General features: G+C 38.5%; 1 protein-coding gene across 1 annotated transcript in view; it reads left to right on the plus strand.

Moving 5' to 3' along the window:
• Positions 1–7,351: 7,351 nt before the first annotated feature.
• OLFM3 (olfactomedin 3) overlaps positions 7,352–21,263 on the plus strand; it is a 54,218-nt gene continuing 40,306 nt past the window's right edge. The window contains exon 1 of the mRNA XM_071564931.1: positions 7,352–7,638. Within this exon, the coding sequence (XP_071421032.1) occupies positions 7,570–7,638 (69 nt within the window). The 5' untranslated portion in view covers positions 7,352–7,569. The remainder of the gene's footprint in view (positions 7,639–21,263) is intronic.

Raw genomic sequence — 21,263 nt, forward strand, 5'->3', positions numbered from 1 at the left:
AATGTTTAAAGTCTGTCTGTGAAAAGACTTTCAAGACTTTCAGGTCTATAGGTAATTATTTTTCGTTCTTCATCTCATTCTTGCAATGTTACATTAATATTTGGAGCCATGGTTTTACACTGGCACTTTGTAACAAGTTCAAACATGAGAAAGCAAATGTTTGCCTTTAAACACAAACAAAAGAAAAATAGATGTTATTATGTGAACAAAGCTTTCCTTTCTCTCCAGTCTCCTTTAATCAGTTAAGAAGCTAATATACTTGTACAAAAAAAGGAATACTGACTTGTGCATTGTATTCCCTAAATCCTGTCAAACATAATAAATAGTTTGTTCTTGACTTTTCCAGAAGATTCACCTCACTCACACTCCATATTAACTGCAGAAATCAATTAGTTGGGAAAAAGAAACATTATATTCTATATTACAGAAGTTAAATCTCAAAGGATAGGTGTAGAAGGGAAGGCTCTACAATATGAAAAACAGAACAGAAACACAATATGATTTCTTTATGACTCTGCTGGTTTTACTGGAAACCTAGAGGAAGCTTATGCACATTCTTATATCCTTATATAAAATTTCTAGTCTTCTCTCCATTACAAATGTGTAAGGCAAAAAATAGTCCCATATTATATTGACTTTACAAAACTGGAAAACATTTTAATAAGACATCAAATAAAGCCTCAGAATAAAAAAGAAATAATAAAATAAAACCTTACAATATTTGTATTAGTTGATAGCAATGTTCACAAAAATACAGCTGAAGAAATTCTGCTGTTTATTTAAATGGCCTGTACATCTGCTAGAGCCAACCTAAGCTTTACATTGTCTGCTAGATAAGGAGAGATGTGAACCAATGGGCAAATTACTTGAGGCACTGCCCTGCCATACTGGAACCAAGAGTGACCAAGTGGGACATCACATTATAGTTACAAATACCTTCTGCATCAATTCTTAGCACAAGAGTCTGCAACCAAAATTGGTTACTTTAGAACTTCATTCTGAAAGTTGGGAAAAGAAACAAAATTAAATTAAGATCCTATTTTTCAAAGATCTGCAAACATTATTCCCATTATTCCTGTTTCTGCAAGTCTGATAAGAGCATTACAATGAAAAACACCATCCTTGCAAACTTACGTGTAGATTGGAAAAATTGAGGAGTTTTTCTACCTGACAGAGCAATTTGTTTTACACAGTTATCATATGTCTTCATTGCTCATATTCAGGAGTCTGATACTACATCATCTACACCACATTTGGATCTGCCATCATAAACAAAAACGGCCAAATTCAAATGCTGTCAGTATTGCTACTGTGTAATAACATGCAAACATTTCCAGGTCATGTCCTTTTTCTTTTTTTTTTTCTTTTTGCTTCTTTTTGCATGACCTTTCATGGCTTAATCCCAGGCCCTGATCCTGGTAGCACTCAACATGCGTGCATGGACATTAAGTTAAATTTGTGTTTTAAAGTTTTAAACACCAGGGTCCTGAATTGGACTCTACTAGTTTTGTGTTTTCCTTCTTTGAACACAGTTGTATGCTAGGGAGAAAATTACATAACTCCACAATTAATTCCTACCTGCTGTGACAGTGTGCCCTCAGGGCAAATATGATTTTTTATATTAACACACTGAAAACTTCCACTGCGATTGACCTTAAAGACACTGACAAATTAATTACTGTGCTCGTCAATATGGTATGGCAGCAAAAAGATTTGAGCAGATATCCAGCCAGTTAACATGCATGCTGCCATCTGCTGAGTATGACAGCAAGGGATTTGTGCTACTCTCTCTGAAAGAAAAGCTCTGTTGCTTTCCAAAAAATATCCTACCAAACCCCTCATTCACAACTCAAATAAAGACTGTTCATGTTCTGTAAGAGAATTGGTAGTATATCAGGGGTTTTTTTCACCCTCAGGTTTAAAACTAAAAAGAGAACTATCTCAGAGAATTCATTAAAGCTTTGGGTTTGAGTCCACTGCTTAACAGCTGAAGTGAGGTTCTACCCAAAAGGATCATCACATTGATATGAACACTCGTGAAGTGCAAATGTGAGCAAGGCAGTTCACAATTTATGTGTCTCACTGTCAACCCTCAGTATTAACCTGATTTAAAGAAGTTCTTGCCAAACAGTGGTCAGAGGCTAGCACAGAGAAGCAACACTTAAAAAACAATAATTGTGAGAAAGTTTGATATCATTCATACAAAGACTAGCTAGCTTCTGAAAAAAAAAAGCAGAAGTGTACCAAAACCACATCATTTTTTTTTACTTTTGATTTTCAATAAAACCCCATCAGACTGGATAACTGAGAATTTGTACTCTGTTGTTTCTGTAATTAAAATTTATATCAAACTGATCTACAGAGCAACATATACATATATACACAGGAAACCACATAATATAGATGATATTGGTCAAAAAAATATATACTGATGGGAAATACAGTACCTATTTTTTCTCAGATATGTTGAGGGATAAGACAGGTTGCTCCAAGTCCTGTCCAAAGCTAAAGAGACAAGCCAGTTGTGCAGATCACCACTACTCACATTGTTACAGGACCACAGGACAATTCAGGCTGGAAGGGACCTCAGGAGGTCTCCAGCCCAAACTGCTGCTCAAAGCAGGGTCAGCTGTGAAGTCAGACGTGGTTACTCAGGGTTTTATTCAATCCGGTCTAGAAAACCTCCAAGGATGCAGATGGTACTGCCTTGCTGGGCAACCTTGCTTGACTGTCCCAATAGTGAAAAAGGGTTTTCTCAGGTCTTAAAATGTGTGGTATTTATAGTTTCCGTTCCTGAATATCATGTGTTGTAGGTATGATTCACTTTTTAGACACCCTAGTCATAACTGACAGATAGCTTTCCAAAAGATCAACAAAATTACTGGAATGTACATGACAGTATGAGGAAAACCAAGACAGTTTGCTCCAAAGCACAGCTTTATAACAATTATTTCTTATGGATCATTTAATCCAGTTATTCCCTCTACAATATACAAGTGGGTTGATATCCGTCAGAAAATTGAAGAAAACTTTTACAAATCTTCTTCTCTAGAGAAGAGACTCTATTTGTTTTGACCAAGTATTACAGCCAAAGCTAGGAATGAGTGGAATCATTTCATCGGTCCCTCTGTTGCTGCTGTACAGCAGGATAGGAGTAAAATTAAAACAATACTAGAGCCCACTCTCAAGCATTTGGGGTAATGCATGACAAATGGAAAAGTATAAAAAAGGGATAATAGGTCCAACAAGTTCCTAAATTTGATATTTTAATGAGAAAATAGGAAAAAAAATGACACTGTGCATTGTGGAACGCAGAAGTAGCCGAGCTGTTAAGTCCAGCCAGTGCAACTCTTAGTCAGCATACCTGTACTGCTTTGAGACCTGGGTGGAGCTTCTTTGGAGGTCTCACCACTCATGACAGACAGTGCAGAACCCGAATAAGTTGCTCAAAGATTAAGAGCAGATACCATCTGATAATTGCCAAGAGACATCTGCATTTACTTTTCAAAAGCACTTTAGAACCTAACAAAAGCTTTGTGAAGTAAACCCAAATACCTTCTTATTTATCTTCCTAACATTTACCTTCTAAAATGCTGCCTTCCTACTAGAATTGATTTCAGAGACCATACTGAGAGACTCATTTCACAGCCATGAACCTACACCAGTATTCAAAATCTAATCCTACAGAAGCACCTGGAGGATTCCAGTAAGAATCATCTTTAACAATCACTTTTTCAGGTAACTTATATTCTAACATCCAGGTGGAATTAAAATATCAAATATGTGCCAACTTATAAAAAAATATCCTAGCAGTGCCTGAGTTTATGTCATAAGCTATAACAAGCCCTTGGCTATATAGGACACAAACCATGAATATTGCAATAGTACCACAAATAGCACCTCACTGCCAGGTTCTTTTAAAAACTGAAACTTATTAAAAAATCAAAGCAATGAACTACTGTATTACAGAAAACACCCACCTCTTAAGCTCATTTGTCTTTGTGGCAGGTTCTTCTGCAAACTTTTCTTCCTTCATTCCAGCAGAAATTTCTGCACAGAATACAGATATACACTGATTCTTCATTTGGGGAAAATATCAGCTATGACAGTAACACTCAAAACCTCAAAAGAGAACAGAACATAAAATCCATCAGAATATTTGCACCATCATTTATAATCACAACCTAATCTTTCTTCCAATACTTGTGCCCTTAAGTAATTATGACAAAGACTGGTATTGCTAATGAGCTTTACTAATGATCCCTTGTTATCACTTTATTGAGGCCCAGTCCTGCAAGATGCTGAGCCCTGGGAACTCACCAATGATCAACAGCTGAGGATACTCTGGTCATTTCAATTCTTATAAACATCATGTTGTTACACTGGAATATTGCAAGCAGCCTCTTTCCTATGACTCCTTGGTGAATAAATACTCACATATATGCTATGAGACACACACTAATTTTTTTTTGTATAAGTGTTTATAGAGAATTACTATCCCCATAGTGAACAAGTACCTCTGTTATCCCAACTGCCAGCAAGACATCTTGCAATACAGTGTGAAAAAGTTGTAACCTCAGACACACACCGAGAACATCCTTCACTATCTAGACCAGCTGTATTCAGTGTGCTGCCATTTTGCTAATACTCTGCCATTGATGCTTGCAGAAAAGCTTCTGGTAGCCCTTCTCTTTTCTCTCATGACCAAGTATTTATCCTGACTGCAGCCCATCTCCACACAAAGAATTCAAGAAGATATGCAATTCACATAGAATGTTGTAGGTTTTAAGGATGATTAAAAACTTTGTTAGAGAGAGATCTTCACAATCAGGTATTTCCTTGCCATTTCAGGGCATACAGTAAAACTAAAACCTTCTCATGAGGACTTGAATTTTATTTAATTTTTCAGATACGCTTTAACAAACACAATTATTTCAGGTACTAATTGCTAGTGATTCTCACCAGTCTCCAGGCAGTATTTTCTGGCAAATAAAATTACTTGTCAGGTTGCTAGAGGGGGGAAGAATAAATCTACTATGTATTTTCATTTTCTCCCCAAAAGATTGTTATAATCACACAGAAAAGAATTGGGCCATTTTATGCTCTCCTTTTGAAATGTATTTTGGTACCTTTTAAAGTATCAAACAAATTATTAATTTGTAACACATAGAAGTATCTTAGGAGATCTGAAGGCTCATGCTTTTAGGGGCCTGGAGAATCACCGGTTTTATTTTCACTTTAGTCTTCAGTATTTTACTGATTTCAAAGACAGACATTCCAAGCAGCATCAGGAAGAGGAAAAAATATCATTTTAATGGTTTATACACATGTACCTATGACAGAATGAAAAAAGGAAGGGGAAAAAAGTGTGGGCAAAATTAAACGTAGGAAAAGATAGAGAACCATTTCACTGGAGTGCTCTAGAAAAGATCTAAATCCTGCCTTTGTGGCGTTAGAATCTAAATCTATACTCTTTTTTCATACAAAATTGTTTCTTGAGAAAACACCACTCTCTTTGTCCTTTGGAGAACCTGAGGCTTTCTTGCCTTTGGTATCCTTACTTTACTTAATATGGAATCCATATGAATATATGCAGCTGTCCCCTTTGATATTTTTTTAGTGCTACTTCACAGAAAATAGAGCTTTTACATCTTTTCCACAGGAAAGAAAGATTAACTAATCTCCTTTTTGTATCTTTTATAATTTCTTTGTAGAAAGCAATTCAATAGAGTCTAATGTATTAGAGGAGCTTCTCTTTCCATTGTTGATCCTGAAATATCAATGGAAGCTCATTCATAAATTCTGTAATTTCCTTTCCATGTCATAAGGAAACATGCTTTGTAGATCTACCTTCTGAGGAAATGAAAGACTGTATCTTTGTAAAAGATACTGATGACCAAAAGGGGATGCCTAAGATAGACTAGCATAAAACATAAATTTTAATTCACTCATAAAAGAAAATCTAGCTACTTTAATCCTAGAAGAAATCAAAAAATATAATAAAACACTGCAGGAAAAATTGGCTATTTTGAAATGGGGACACTGTGCCATGGATATGCAATCTTTTCAGATAGCAGCTAAGCAGAATAATTTCTGCTCCATTTGTCTTTCAGCAGTGGTCTTAGCTCTTGAAGGCAAAAGACACCAATCTTGTAGACTTGGAGATAGAAAATCATGCCCTGTCTACACTCATCCTAATAGACACAACCAAAACACCCTCCCAAGACTGGGGTTTTGTTTGTGTGTTGTTTTCTTACACTTAAGTTTTGCTTTTTAAAGATATTTTAGCCCATTTTTCTCTTTGTTATTATATAGTACCAAAAAAAAAAAGGCACAACGTTGGCTTTTCTGTACTACCTGCTGGAAAAGCACACAGTGTAGACACCACAGAATCTCGTTAAGACCAAAAACCTGCTAACTGTAAAGCTAATTCATTTTTACCATGCAACGCTGAATTATTATTTATAATAATCTTGGCTATGCAATAAATAAGATTACCCTAGCCATAGGTCTTGAGTCTTCTAAGGGAAACTAACTGAAACATTACCATACTTTGCCCACGTTACCAGGGCACTGGTTATTTACACTCGGGCCATGCTCAGGGACGCACGAGAGACCGAGTCACACCCTGCCTGTGTTGGACACCTGCGCGGGCACCGGAGCTCGCCCAGAGCCTCGGCAAAGCAGCGCTGTCTGACTGCAAATTGCGGGGAGGTGGAGAGAAAAGGAAACTTGATTGCATGTTCCATGTCCTTGGGAAGGCTTTCAAGGGATTGATCAGTCAGTGACCTCCACCAGCCTGCACATACAGCGGCTCTCCCACGCCGGTCCCCTGCTGGCCCATGGTCCTGCTGGACAGCAGAGGTGGCTTTACCGTCACCAGGGCTCAGGCAAGCCCTGACCTAACCTTGTAGGTGGGGTAGCGAACGGGCGGGATGCCCCTAAGGAAAGCCTCTGCCCACGGCTGCCCCCTCAGCCCACCCCGGCCCGTTCCCAGTGCCTGCTGCTCCCGCCCGCAGCAGCGCAGAGCGCTCGAGGCCACACGCTGCTCTCCAGAGGGATGAGCCCCGCCGGCCGCTGCCACAGGGATAACCCGGAGTTCGGGTTGGAGGTCCCGGAGCCGCCCCTTTCACACGGGGCACCAGCGCTGGTGCAGCCCGAGCCGCGCCTCTGTCCCGCCCGCGGCTGCGCTGCCCTGAGCCCCCCGCTCCGCGCATCCCGCGCCCCCCGCCCGCGGCGGCGCTGATGTCACATCCGCCGCCCGCGCCTGGCCAGCCGCGCCGTCTCCCGGGCCCGAAGTTGGGCGGTGGGCTGGCCGGGGCGGAGGGGAGGGGCGGGGGTGGGAGGGGGCCTGAGAGCCGCTCCGGCAGCTCGGGCAGCGCCGTCCTCGCCCGCCCTCCCCGCGCCGAGGCTGCCCGCGGAATGAGCGTCCCCCGGGCGGCTGCCGCTGCCACCTCCTCTCGGGCACCGGCGGGCGGGCAGGGAGCGCGGCTGCCGGCGCGGGCGCTGCGGCGGGAGCGGAGTGAATGACCGAGAGGAGCGGGGCGGAGAGGCATCCCCGGGATCAGGATGCGGGCGGCCGCCAGCATCCTCAACCTCCTGCTGCTGTCCTTGCTGGCCGGCCTCGATCCTTCCAAGGTAGGAGCCCGCCGGGAGGCGAGTTCTCCCGGCCCCACAGCCGGTCCACACACGGCGTATGCGGTAGCGGGCGATGCGCTGGATGGCTCCGGGGAGAGGCGGGTGCGTGTCCTTGGCTGTCCGATCGGCCAGGCGGGAGAGCTCGTGGCGGGAATGGCTGTCTCTGGCCCCGGCATTCCCGGCCCGAGGCGGGGCAGCGCGGCCGCCTGCGGACAGGGGGCTGCGGGCACTATGCGGCGGCGCCCATGGCATCGCCTGTGGTACCCTGGCAGCACTGGTACCCATGGCATCGCCGGGGGTACCCATGGCATCCCCCAGTGGTACCCTGGCATCGTCGGTACCGGCGCGCAGAGCAGGCACACCCCGCACCTGCCCGCGACCCCCACCCCGCGCAGTTGTGTCCGCCGCAGAGCGGGGAGCGGGGCAGGTGGTGCGGGCTCCCCGCTGCCCGGGGCCGGCAGCTGGCCAAGGCCGGCAGCTGCACCGCTGGAACGAGCGGCGATCACCCCACCCAAGGCAAAGAGGCGTTCATAGCGCCGGGTGACTGCACCAATGCCGCGGAGCAGCGAGGCGCTGCAAGCAGGGATCAAAGCCTCCGACTGGAAATAAATTTGTTTAGAGTGGAACCAGAGGCATCACGTGAAGACACTGAATTTAGTGCTGTAAAACCACACTCGAGGCTGCTTTAGAGTTTCGTTATTTTCAAATGTGGTCGGGCCACATCTGATACTGAAATAATGATAAAAGCAAACAATATGTATTAGCCATGCAACATGGTTTGTGAAGGAGATTTTAGGTTAAGTCATTTAAAAAATCGGAATTGCACTATACCACTTAAGAGCAATAATGACTGAAAGCCCCTAGGTCTGCAGATGTCTGTAGTGCTGTTTTTTATAGATGTAGCATTTGTCTCATCTATCTTTTTGTGCCATGTAGTCTTGTAACTGTGAGCATTGAGAAAACATTCTTATAATATTGCAGTCCGTGACCACCAGCAGTCTGTACCATGTTGCCACAATTTACATTGTGTGTTGGTGAATGTCTTTTTAACAGTACCATTTAAGCATCAGACAATGGCAACGTTCAGCTCTTTTGGCAGTCTTTTCCTTTAAAATAAAGGTATTAATCACATAAATTAATCATACACAAGTATGTACTAAATTTCCAACAATATAGAAGGGATGCTTCTCTTCAAAACCATAAAAGCAGAACCTAAGAAGAGATTCAGTGGAAATCTGATTTACAGATGCAGTATTCTGACAGTGACGATACAGTGACAACTTAAAAAAACAGGAGGTGATTAATAATATTACCTACAAAAATCTATTATATCAATTCTATTAAATAGGAGCTGTTGGAAAGTGTCAGCTGTTGCCATGTCTGTAAAGAGACTCATCAGGCAATGCACGCACAGGAGTTTCACATCTGTGCAAATAGCAGCACATGCTCACATTAGAATTACAGTTTTCCACACATTCATTTTCTTTATTTTTCTGTCTTCTGTTACCCCTAGTGAGATCTATTCAAGTTAAATACTTAGAGAGACTGCATGGAAGCAGGAAAAGCAAAATTTGTATCACTCTCCATCCACAGAAGAATAAAATCACTAATAAAACAAAGACATCTGGCAGAATTACTCTTTGATTTCAGGCCCCAAAATAACAGTGGAAAGAAGTGTTCCATCTTATATGTCTGTCACCATCCAGCACTGAAAAACAGGATGAGGCAGTGGAATGAAGTGGCATAAATTAACTTTTGAAACTTTGCTTCCAGACCTTTTTTCTGTGCCATACTGTGCAGAAGGCATGAAAATGCCCTTTTATTCATCACTCTGTATGACATTTTCAGGGATATTAAAATGTTCTTTGCAGGCTGTTTTGACTTTGTCAAGGGTGAGGACTAAAAAAAGCTCAAAAGTCCTTAAGATTATATTAAAATTAGAGTCCTTTGTCAAAGTCTGGTGTCTACCAAAGCTAAATTGGGTTTTCATAAATAAAAAGTGAGATCAAATGGATGTGATACCACATTAAGCATAACAAAGATGCCACATGGCACACAATTGATCTTGTTGACAATGAACAATTTATTTCATATTTCTATGAAAAATTATATATGGAAAAATGTTTACAGGCTTTTTTTTTAGCAAAAAGTACAAGTTCTGACTCAACTCTCACTTCAGAAATGGAACTAGGGCTCAGTTATCTATCTTGCTTTATGCTACATGGAAACAATAATAATTTTCTGCTCTGCTGGTTGGGAAATAAACAGATCATATGAACCTCCTTGCAGGAACAAGGGGTGTGTTAAATTCTTTCTTTTCCAAAAAGAATTGTGCAGTATGCCAATGACTAGGCAGACAACTTTTTACATGCCCTTGACACTCACAAACTATTCAGCTTATGGAGATAAATCACATCAGACATTTCAAGTATACACAATACCTTCCTATTCATGTCCTATATAATTTTCAGGTAATAGTTTATTTTACTAATCAGCTACTTTAAAATAATGCCTGGGAGAATGAAAAGCGCTAATTTAATCCCAGGCTATCACTGACTCAAGACTGCTGTCCACAGGCACTCCTGTTATGACAGAGATGATCTGCTAAACTTACTTGGTTATTTACTGATAGTAAAGTGTTTAAGTATCGCCATCTTATGGTAAAATATGTAACAAAAATTTATATATAGTTTATTCTTAAATCTCTCGAACACAAAGATTTCATTTCAACCATAGTAATTTATTGGCCATTCTTTTGAATTTTTTTTTTCTAAACTTGATATAGAACGTTGACCAGGCGAGGAAATTTTTCTTTTGCTAATGGAATACAGCTCATTAATGATAAATTTTAACATTCTTCGTGCTAATTACTGAGCATCAATTTAAGATACATATTAGATGTTATATTTTTAAAAGTTATTCTATTTTTTCTGTATTTACATAGAAAAATACAAAAATATATTGATGATAATATAGTTCATGAAAGATTTATTTCCAGCAGGGTGGCTGGACATTCACCAGGAATGGTGAACAGGGAAAGGACTTGGATATAAAATCTTTCCATTCTCCTACTTCTAAGTGCAGTTATCCTGTAAGAAGAAACTGTTCAAGATAAAACATTTCTAAGAGTTACTGCTAGATGGCATATCTGTGCTGCTTTTCTGTAACTGGAGTTTTCTGTAATGGCCTTCACAGTATGTAATGTGGACATCTTTTGTAAGGGTTGCTTTGCTGGCCATCATTTGATAATCACACTAGTATAATCAAGTAAGCATTTTATAGTTGAGTAAAGCTGCTCCACATAGAAATCAAGCTCAGAATGTTTTGAAGTCTAGGTGGTATTTTTTAAGTTTAATTTTGGAAATTTAAATAGATGTGGAAAATATGGTCATGTTTCAATGCATTTAATGAACTTTAGGCCTTTAAATTTTATAGTGGCTATATATCCTGCATCTGTTTCATTATTTGAACTTAGCAAAAACCTTTTCAGAAGATAACTGCCAAGTACAATGCCAAACAGGAACTAAGTATAGTATCATTAAGGACAGTTACAGAAAGGAAATGTGATTTATGATCATTGCTTGGGATAATATGATGTTTAGGAATATTAACACTAAAAAAATAAAAGCAAATTTGAAACCAGTGATCTATTTTTGAATGTTTAATTGAACTTTGCATTTTGATCTTAGGAATAGCTTTGTTTCTAGATTTAAAAAATTCTGTGATTTTCATGCATAGTCAGACTATACAAATAGCCACTAAAATCTTTCTTTTCCCTGGATTTCAAGATTGTCTGTAGAAAGAGTGCTCTGCTTTAGTGCTGCTTAGCAATGCAAATTAATTCATGCCTATTGCAAGGTTTTATAAGAATACTATGTACAAAAAAGGCTTACCACAATATACTATTTTTATTGGATACATGACTCATAGGACTACAATACACTGCAAAATTTAATGGAAATCTCATTATCTACTTGGAAATTAATTTACCCTGTTTCCTACAGTATTAGTAGTTAATCAATATGAAAATTAACCTGCAAGATTTAAGAATGCTGTAAATCATTAATTGCTGAATGTGGTCAACTCTCACTTGGTGCCTGCTCTCCCATCTCTGAGGAACATGATTCAACAGCCACTGAAGAACATCCTATGACTATCCATGTCTCATGGGCTTTCCCCCAGCTGTCACTGCAGTGTCTTACTCCCACTCTGGTAACTGCAGTCAATGGGTAAAGACCAAAGGCTGTTGCTAACACTGCCAGTTCTTCCTGCAGTGAACAATACAGTGCCTTCTGACCTTCCAGTCCAGAAAAAAAAGGATGCTTCATATATTTCCTATTAATCTACATGCAATGACATACATCCACCATTAAGTTATATAAAAGCACAGAAAGGTATTCACTACATCATTTTAAGTAACATATATTAAGATACTAGAAGAGAATATGAAAAAGCACACAAGTGAGTGACATCTGCATGAGTGCTAACACTCCTGGTTACATCACATGGTCTTCAAGGGCTTTTTAAAACCTTTTTTATACCTTGATGGTATAGGAAAAGGTATTTTTTTTGTCTGTTTAAAAACAGATTCCTCTGCTGCTCATTACTGTTATGACTGCTACTCCTTTAAATAAGCTTAAAAAACAATTATATATGTTATACAAAATCTCCAAAGAATTGTATTTGTTTACGTATACACAGACATATTCTAACAGGCAACAGTGAATTTTTCCATTAGATACACATTGTCTTCAGGTGGTAACTAGGCTTCCATCTTTCTTCTACATTTGGCCAAGTCATAAGCCAATGAAGGGGAATAAATTCACCAAATATGCAAAGAAGTAAAAGCTGAAGCAGAGAAGATGCCTGGCAGGAACAGGAAATGCAGGATTGCAGCTATTAAACAACATGGAGCTGCAGCTCTAGAACTGGTGTTTCTACTCAGCTACAGATTTAACAGAGTTGTAAATTTCAAACTCAAATACATGGAGTGTGTAAGGGACCTACTGAGAAATGGACAGGGAGCCGTCAGAGAGGGTGCACTCTATTTTGGGCACCAAAATCCCCTTTTTCAATACTGTAGTATGGCAAAAATGCTTCAGGCCATCACTTAGGCATTCTTACTGAATCTTCCCAGAAAGCCCGTTAAAATTCAAAAGCCTTCTGTAAATCTCTGCAGCAGGAGGCTGGAAGAAGTCCTGTCAAGGACCATCTTTCACAAGAACAGCAGTCCATCCTACTGCTTCAAAAGGCAGTAGATTTCCTGTCTAAGATGAAACCTAGAGCGAGCAAGGACTTTGTGTGCCTGGGTTTCAATACAGAATCCTTTTCAGGAATGAGAATTGAGAAACAGTGGAAAACTTCTCTCTCAGAATTTCAGAAATTTTTGGATTTACTTCAGATTTCCGGACCAGATATATTATTCACATATGTTTAAACCAAGATGTTTGACCCCAGCCCATGGTTCTAATCACAATAATCATTCCACCTAAGAACCTGGCCAGCAGAACTCAGTCCTCTAGGTCAGTAGAAACCAGAACTAGAGTAGAAATACATATTACTCTCAAAAGTACTTTGTAATGTATCTTGGACATAACCTTCTGTGTCACAGCATTACTTCCAAGAATCAGTGACACTTCAGTGTAAACATGGACTGGAGCTTCCAATTTTTTCATTAGTGACTCAAAGACAACTGACTTTCTATCAGCAGAAAAATTTACCAGAATACTTTGAACTATTTAAAAAACCTCACTATTTTTATTGTCATTGTTTTAATTCCAGACATTAAGGGGCTTTAAAGTCTAGACGTGGTTTGTTTGGAATTAAAGAATTCATATTTCTGTCTTAAAGCGACGCCAAGACACCAGAATGCAAAATAACAAGGCCCCCTGTATGGATTAGTTTATCTCCATTCTGTCCTGTTTGGAATAGGGCTAAAAGATTTTTCTATAAATACAAAAATAACTGATGTATCAGATAAAGAAAGTTAGTACCATTTGTCTACTCAGGTATGTGTTGTCTAAAACTAGATGATCTCTAGTGCTCATCTTCACTAGCCAGCTTCTAGAAATAGTTTCCTAATAACTACCTTTTCCAACAACATGACTGATTTGTATTTACATCACAAAATGTCCATGCTTGGGGAAGGAAACACAGAGCACAAAATATTGGTGATACAAGCAGTTAATATGGAGAAGATAACTATTAATGGATAGAGGAGTAAACAATAATTTGCTTCCTGAAAGGTTCATGATGGTATCACACAAAGCATACAATTTTCTTTCCTACTATCCTCTCCTGCTTTCAGCTTCATGACACAGGTTTACTTATCAGAAAAGTAGAAGAAACAACCAGGCATATTTTTCATAAGTCAGTAAACAATCATAAATTGGAATTTGAGCTATACCCAAAAGTAGACTTAATACCAGGCCTGTGGAATTTTGTAAATTCTTACCCAGCTGCTTCTATAGCTATAGCTTTTCACAGGAAAGAAAAACATTTTATGTAATTACTCATAAAATATGCATTTCCATTTATTTAAAACTTCTTTTTTTTCCTCAGGAGGAATTGGAGAAACTTTACTATTCTGACCTCTTCTGAGACTTTCTCAGACTTTTAAATCACTTAAATAACTAACCTGAAGCAGCCCCAAATAACCAAAATGTAATGTTTTTCATCCTGCATTCCCCTGAAGAGCTGTCTGCTGCACTGCCTTATAACTGAACAACTCCTTGTAACTGGGATTTAATGTTTCTGTTTACTTATGTCACTGAAAAGCACCTCAGTCAGCATAACAGCAGCTTAAGCAAATTCTGAAAGCAAGTAGACCTCTCCCTGCTATGGTGTTGGGAAATTGTGTTTGCATTTAAGTGGGGAGACAGAAAAATTGGAAAATACTAACTCAGTTCAGCGTGAGAACTGAGTGCAAATCACAACATGGTGAATATTATTCTTAAATTATTGGGACATGTCACTGAAAAAGAGTTTTGTGGAAATTTTCATGAACCTCCTTATTTAGAACCACTGCTGGAGGAAAATACTTCAAAATGTGTTTCAGTGTATTCTTTTCAAAGAGACCGCTAAGCACTTAAATATTATTTTCCATATGTGAAATTGTAAATGTTATTTGAGTTTGGATTTCAGTCTTAAAATTACATTTACACAAATATGAACTTCAGCATATTTATAATACATTAATACCTGAGATCTCATTATAAAGACAAACCTATTACACACTTCCTTACTAATATTAAATGGAGTTTTTCAGAGTCAGCCATCCTACTGCAATTATTTGTTTCCTATTCCTTTTGTATAATCTCTTACATATTATTCTAACTATTCTACCTTCTTATAGTAAGACTGCATTTTCAATATATATTATTGGGACTTTTTTCCCAAGAAAACACATAGAAAACAGTGCAGTAGTAGCTGTAACATTGAACTTTTGTTCCAAACAGTAACAAACAATACATAGAATGGATGATGGTACAAAAAATTAGATACAACTGTAGATACATGCCCTCAGTTCACAAAGCAAGTATGTGACTGGTTTGAATTTATGATGATATCTTAGATCAGTGCTGTTTGCTGTCAGCACAGATATTTCTAGGCATTTGCATAAAGAATGTAGAGATGTATGTCAGGTAGAGTAGCCTAAATACAAAGATTGCCAGTGACCTGTTTTCCATCCTGTCTCTGAATACACGCACATTTATCCAAACACTAAAAACATGTGTTAACAATCTCCCGTGAGGATCAGCTTTAGCCATGAGTGAAGAATACGGTCTCCATTTTTTACTTTTGAAAGCCTCAATTCCCCTCTGACTCTTCAACTTAAAGGCTAATTCTACTTCCACCTCTACTTGTTCAGATACATTCTCAGTTCCAGCACAAATTTTGCACATGCACTTGCTTTTCTTTGTGATTATTATATTGATATGAAAGTGATATGGACATTACTATTCAACAAGTTCAGCAGTACGTATGTTAGGAACATATGCAATTAAACTAGATATGCGAAAAATCAGGAAGATCCATGAGTAAATTGGAAACTATATTCTGTCACACAAAAATTAGTTTCCAGTCTCTCAGAAGTCTCCTGGCCCAGAAGAATATACTGAAACCAGAAGCTAAGAAGAAGAGAAGTTCCTCTAAGGTAGTAGGGCATGTAAATAGTACAATGGCTGTCTTTATCCCTCTACTGAATTTGTGTATAAATCCCCCCTGAAGTTACATATGGACCACATATTCCTACATTCTGTGATATGGCAGGTTCACTTACGACATAAAAAAGTTGTGGCTCTTACAAGGTTAAATACCTGATTTGCATTCTACTCCATTTTAATAAGTTTAAAAAATAATTTTAATGACCTCCTGCTATACTAGTTCTGCAGACACTGCTAAAATAAATACTTCGGTATAGCAACACATTTCTACCTCATTTCCCTTCCCCACTTCTTGCTGTGATCAGCAATTTATGCAGCACCATTCAAGGTGTTCAGATTTCTGTGCTGTAGTTGTTGTCTTTTGCTGCTCTTTGTCCTCTGGACTTGCTTTCTCTTAAAGCAACATTCATATGCTCAATTCATATGTTCAAATCAATGAATGTGGGTATCTTCACTATGGTGATAGATTAAAATAAGTGCATCCAAAGTTCCCGATACTGCCTGATGTTTACATATGGTGCCTGGTGGGTTTAAGTGGTTGCTGTTGTCTTTATCTGGAGCGGATGTTGCTGGGGCAGTTCTGTGAGAATTCACAATAGCAGCAATGTCCTTTCTTTGAAACACAACTTTAGCCTGTGGAGATCTATATATAAACTTGTTCCCCTCCTACTTCTCTATGAAAAAGAGTATGGATTTGAAGAAAATTTTGAATGGAAATATTGACTGAATCAGTGTTCTCAGAATGTTCCATTTATTTAGACCATGGTGTTTATCTTTTTTTAGATATGAAGTGCTCCCTTCTCTAAGGAGGTCTTTCTCAGCTCAAGCAATCACAATGAAAAGCTGCATTGGCTAAAACACAATCATCATTAAAAGTATTTCATGATGCAATAACTTGCTTTTGTGAGTGCCACCAGGGGCTAGATTTTGGAATTTTAGAGCAGGCAGAGAAGTACAGTTTCTCCTTCCAAAAATACCTTTATTTATACTTCAGTCAGTGCTAGATTTCCCCCTTTCCTCCTCCCTGATGGATATGATGCAAAAGGAGAGGGAAGGTATGTGTTGGTTTAACTTGTGTTTCTTCCAGCCTGAATGAAAAGTGAAGAGACATTCTTCCTTTGGAAATTTCAAACCCCAAAGAAGACAGAATGACATGGCTTCTCTGATGTCTCTAAGGCCACTGTACAAGATGCCACCAGGCAACAGAAAATGAAAGGGATTCTGGCAGTAGCTGTGGTATCCAATTTGCCAGTTCTAGATTTGCCAAGTGAGAAACCCACACAAATGGCTAACATCACCACTGCTGTGCATACAGAAGAAAAATTTACCCAGATGCTGCTTCTGTTCATACTACATTCACCAGTGTCTTTCAGGAATCAAATTAATTGCTTTTGCTAATATCTCTTTCCCATTTAGAAATAAAACAGAAATTAAGGTTAAGACTGGTTAGGCCAATGAGCCTGTCTCCTTACAAGGGGCGTGACCAGTTTGTGTTTTCTTATATGGTTCCCCATATCACTTTCTAAATGGATGGTAATAGGGATGGCAGTAACTGAAGAGTGTGCCTCATAAGCCCTAATTGCCCAGTTCTTCTGTAAACAGAAACAAGATTGTATCTTTTCTCAGTCAGAATTTCCCTAAATCATATGTAAATAGATACTGTGTAGCATTTTTCCCTTCTCATCAGCACGGACATAAACTGTTAGTTTTTTGTGATTTTTTGTTTTTAGTTGCATCTGATGCCTAAGAATGACCACTGTTATTTTTTACCTTTCTAATTAGTCTGGACTCCTACCTCCAGTAACACTTTTGTGTTGAATTACCACTCTTTTTTATCTATTCTCATAAATGTTCTAAAGACTTAGTGTATCATGTCATCATAAGTTTTCCCAAATTAGAGAGATTTCATTAAACTAATAAATGTGGTATTTTTCTTTGCTAATATTTTTGCCTCCTCTGCAAAAAATCTGCTATCATTAGCTAATTTCCTACCAAAGTCCTTAGGCTTCTCCTTTTATCTCTCTCCAAAATGCTGATTGTTATTCTGTACCCACACACTTCTTTGCAATCTTGGAATGATTTCTGACTAGCCACCTTCTTTACAGATCCCCCTAACAACTAGGGATTTGTGTTTGCCATATCCAGATGACCTTAGAGGATGGCTTTCTGCTCCAAGAATGTTTTTGCTATTGTTCAGTTTTGAGAGATTCTTAAAGAGTTTTGCTAAGTTTTGACAGATTCCTCCAGTCCCCTCTGTATCGTTTCATGCACTGAATTTTGTTGTTATTATTATCTTGAAGCATAATTGAAATAAATTCCCCTGAGCTACAAATTGGAGCATGTCAAGCCAAATGCACTGTTTACCTAAGGAAAATATCCCAGGATTACAAGAATTCTAAAGATTGTGGTTCATGCATCATATATGTTTGATTTTACTTAGAAGTCCATAACAGACAGATCTAGTAACTTGTTCATTGGACTGGAAAGACTTTCAGCTCTACTTCCAAGGGCATATATCCAAATTCTGGAGCAGTTACTCCAATTAGTATCAATTTAACTAAAATGCTTCATGACAGGCATTGGGCAGGGCAGGGGGCGGGAAGAGGCTGAAGAACCCACCACCGCATAAAGGTGCCCTCTTTTATATATTCATTGTTTTGAGGAGGCCATTTTTTAACACAAGTCCACTTGAACAAAGTATGGACTGTAGCCTGAGGAACTAATGATCAGCATACCTGCAACCATCAACTTAAATACAAGCTGAAGAAGTATTTTAAATTACCTACTTGGCTATTCTAATTTCTTAAAAAAATAATATCCAATCAGACAATTCACATTTGGAGATCAGAGGCATTACTTCCTGGATTTTCTGCTGAACTCTGAGTTGAGAACATTTTAAAACTGGCAGCATCTTCATGTCCTCCCCATTTGCAGTCAGTAAGGCTGTGCACTTCTGTTTTCATTAGGTGTGCTCAGACCTACAGTCAGTGATGCTGGCAGAATTCTTGCCTGACAAAATGACAAGACTTATTCCACAGTGGGAATGCCATGGTGTCTATTCATTACAAGACCATGCAGAGATCAACTTCCTTCAAGAGTTAACTGGCTGAAAGACCAAAGATAACACTGGAAGTAATGGGAACTTCAGAACAAACCCTTAAATGCCTAACTAGGGATACAGGCTATACCACTGCTGACTCTTAAAAGTGAGCTCTAAATCCAATTCAAAGCTATGTGCTAGACCACCTGCACTCTTTACCTTGAAACAACTTCAGTTGTCAAATGGCACCAAAATTGTTTCTTCTGAATTACATCATTTGGAACAATGCCTGCATTATAAATGCTGAATACATGAGATATCAGCCCTATAGGATAAGATGAAAAATCAGTCTCAAATGAACAGGCTGTGATGCAGGGAGAGCTTGTGATGAAAAGAAGGATGAAAGTAATCAGGACTTAACAGAATGTACTAAATAGTGGACACATTGGGAAAAATGTACTAGATACTCTGTAAAGTAGAAAGAATAGGCTTAGAAAGGGAAGATAACAAGAAACCCAAATGATACAGTGTGAGGATAAAAGAAATAATTCTACTGGGAACAGCCTGGAAAAACTGAAAATGGAAATATGTGAAAAAGTTTGATAATATCTTCAGGACTATTTTGTCTTTCATAAAGACACTGACCTATTAATAAAAATAAGACTAACAGTATGAAAGTAGATTGGGACTGAAGGATATATTTCATTAAAAAATGCACTGCTGAGTGCCTAAAGAGAGCCCATTGGCCATACATTCCTCTGCCTATGAACCAGCTGTGAGCTGGAATGTTCCCGGACCTGTGGCAAGGGCAGCCTGAGCCCATCAAAGCTTCTCTCTACCTGGACAAGCATGTCAGTGCAAGACGTCTATGAAGGAAACGAGGATGAAAAATATCAAATAATTCAGTATTTTTCTTTCCTAACACATAGGAAATAAAATCTTCTACAAATAGTTATTCCAATTTTTAAACTAATGTATGTTAAAAATATTTTATACTACTTTTCCAGCAAGCAAAATCAATGACAGAGTGGCACATTAGCAAATATTATATTTTTAATACAAGTTTATACTTGGATTTATATAGGATAACAAATTTTACATACTCGTTTAAGAAATACTAATATACTTATGGCTTATCAATCCAAAGTAGCTCAAATTTTAACTTTCAGATTTGTCAATTATTTGTAAAATAGCTACATACCAGAAATTATTTATAGAAATGTTGCTGAAAATAGTACTCTGTCTAAAGACTGATTCTGCTAAAAAAGGAAGATAATTTTGTTGAATTGTTTAGATCAAATTAACTGCTTAGCCTTATTATTGAGTATACGGTGCAGTCTATTTTTAACTGTGCAGTGGGGTTCTCAGCACTTCTCAGGAGAGTCTGATAGAGCCTATCACATTCCACTGCTCGTGTTCTGTAGGCTTACTGTGAATCTATAGCTATGGACAGATTCAGTGTATGAATTTGCTTTGAATTGTGCTATCTTTCACTGTGTTTCGGGGAATTCCTAAGTCATCCTCTTCTGTTTGTGTCCAGATTTTTGCCTTTTGAGGATATCATGCACTACTGTACAAAAACCAACAGGTATCTTCCATGAGAAGGACTAAACAGTAAACTGTGTGACTGTTCCTATGGGATTCACAAAGGATTTGTATTGCACAATATCAAGATCATCAATTTCCTTATTCTATAGCTAAAAAAGAAATGTGCTGTAGTTAAGTTAGTCTGAGGTACAACTCCAATGCATTAGGACACCTAGGCCAGTGTTTCTGCACAAGGATCAATGTAGGTCTGCACTGCAGCAGGAAAACAGTGGCAAAGACCAAGGACTGACTTACAGCCAGAGAATATCAGAGGCATCTCATCCTAAAGAACTGGTTTACAGTTTTTACTTATTCATGCTCCAGTTTTATAAGACATTTTATCAGAAAAACACAGTCAATCACACTGCACTCTATGTCCTTGGGGAAAAGAATTATTTTGTTTTCCTATTTCAGTGCTCTTTTTTCCATTACTGCCTAGGGAAAAAACAATTTGGATTTCTTAGATATTTTTGTTCTGTCATTTCCAAAAATTCATTAAAGGAAAAAAAAAGAAACTTCTGAAGCTGAGAACTGTAAAATCCCATATATGAGCTTTAGGAAAGCACAAATGGAAATTAAAGTTAATTTCTTCATTAATACTGATGCCCAAAAAGGCAGAACAAACTGTTTAGAGACAAAGTTTTAGTCAATAAACAGCAAGGTATTTATTAAGACAACGTTGGGGTAACTCTCCGATTAGTATTGGACAAAAGAGCTCCAAAATCTACAGTGAGAAGCTACAGTATTTATACATTTCTAGTGAGGGATTACAATTTTTTTACCTACATATTCATGCACGATTATAATATTGCAATATCTAGTTATAATATTCA

This window comes from Pithys albifrons, chromosome 10 (assembly GCF_047495875.1).
Source record: "Pithys albifrons albifrons isolate INPA30051 chromosome 10, PitAlb_v1, whole genome shotgun sequence".
Taxonomy (NCBI): domain Eukaryota; kingdom Metazoa; phylum Chordata; class Aves; order Passeriformes; family Thamnophilidae; genus Pithys; species Pithys albifrons.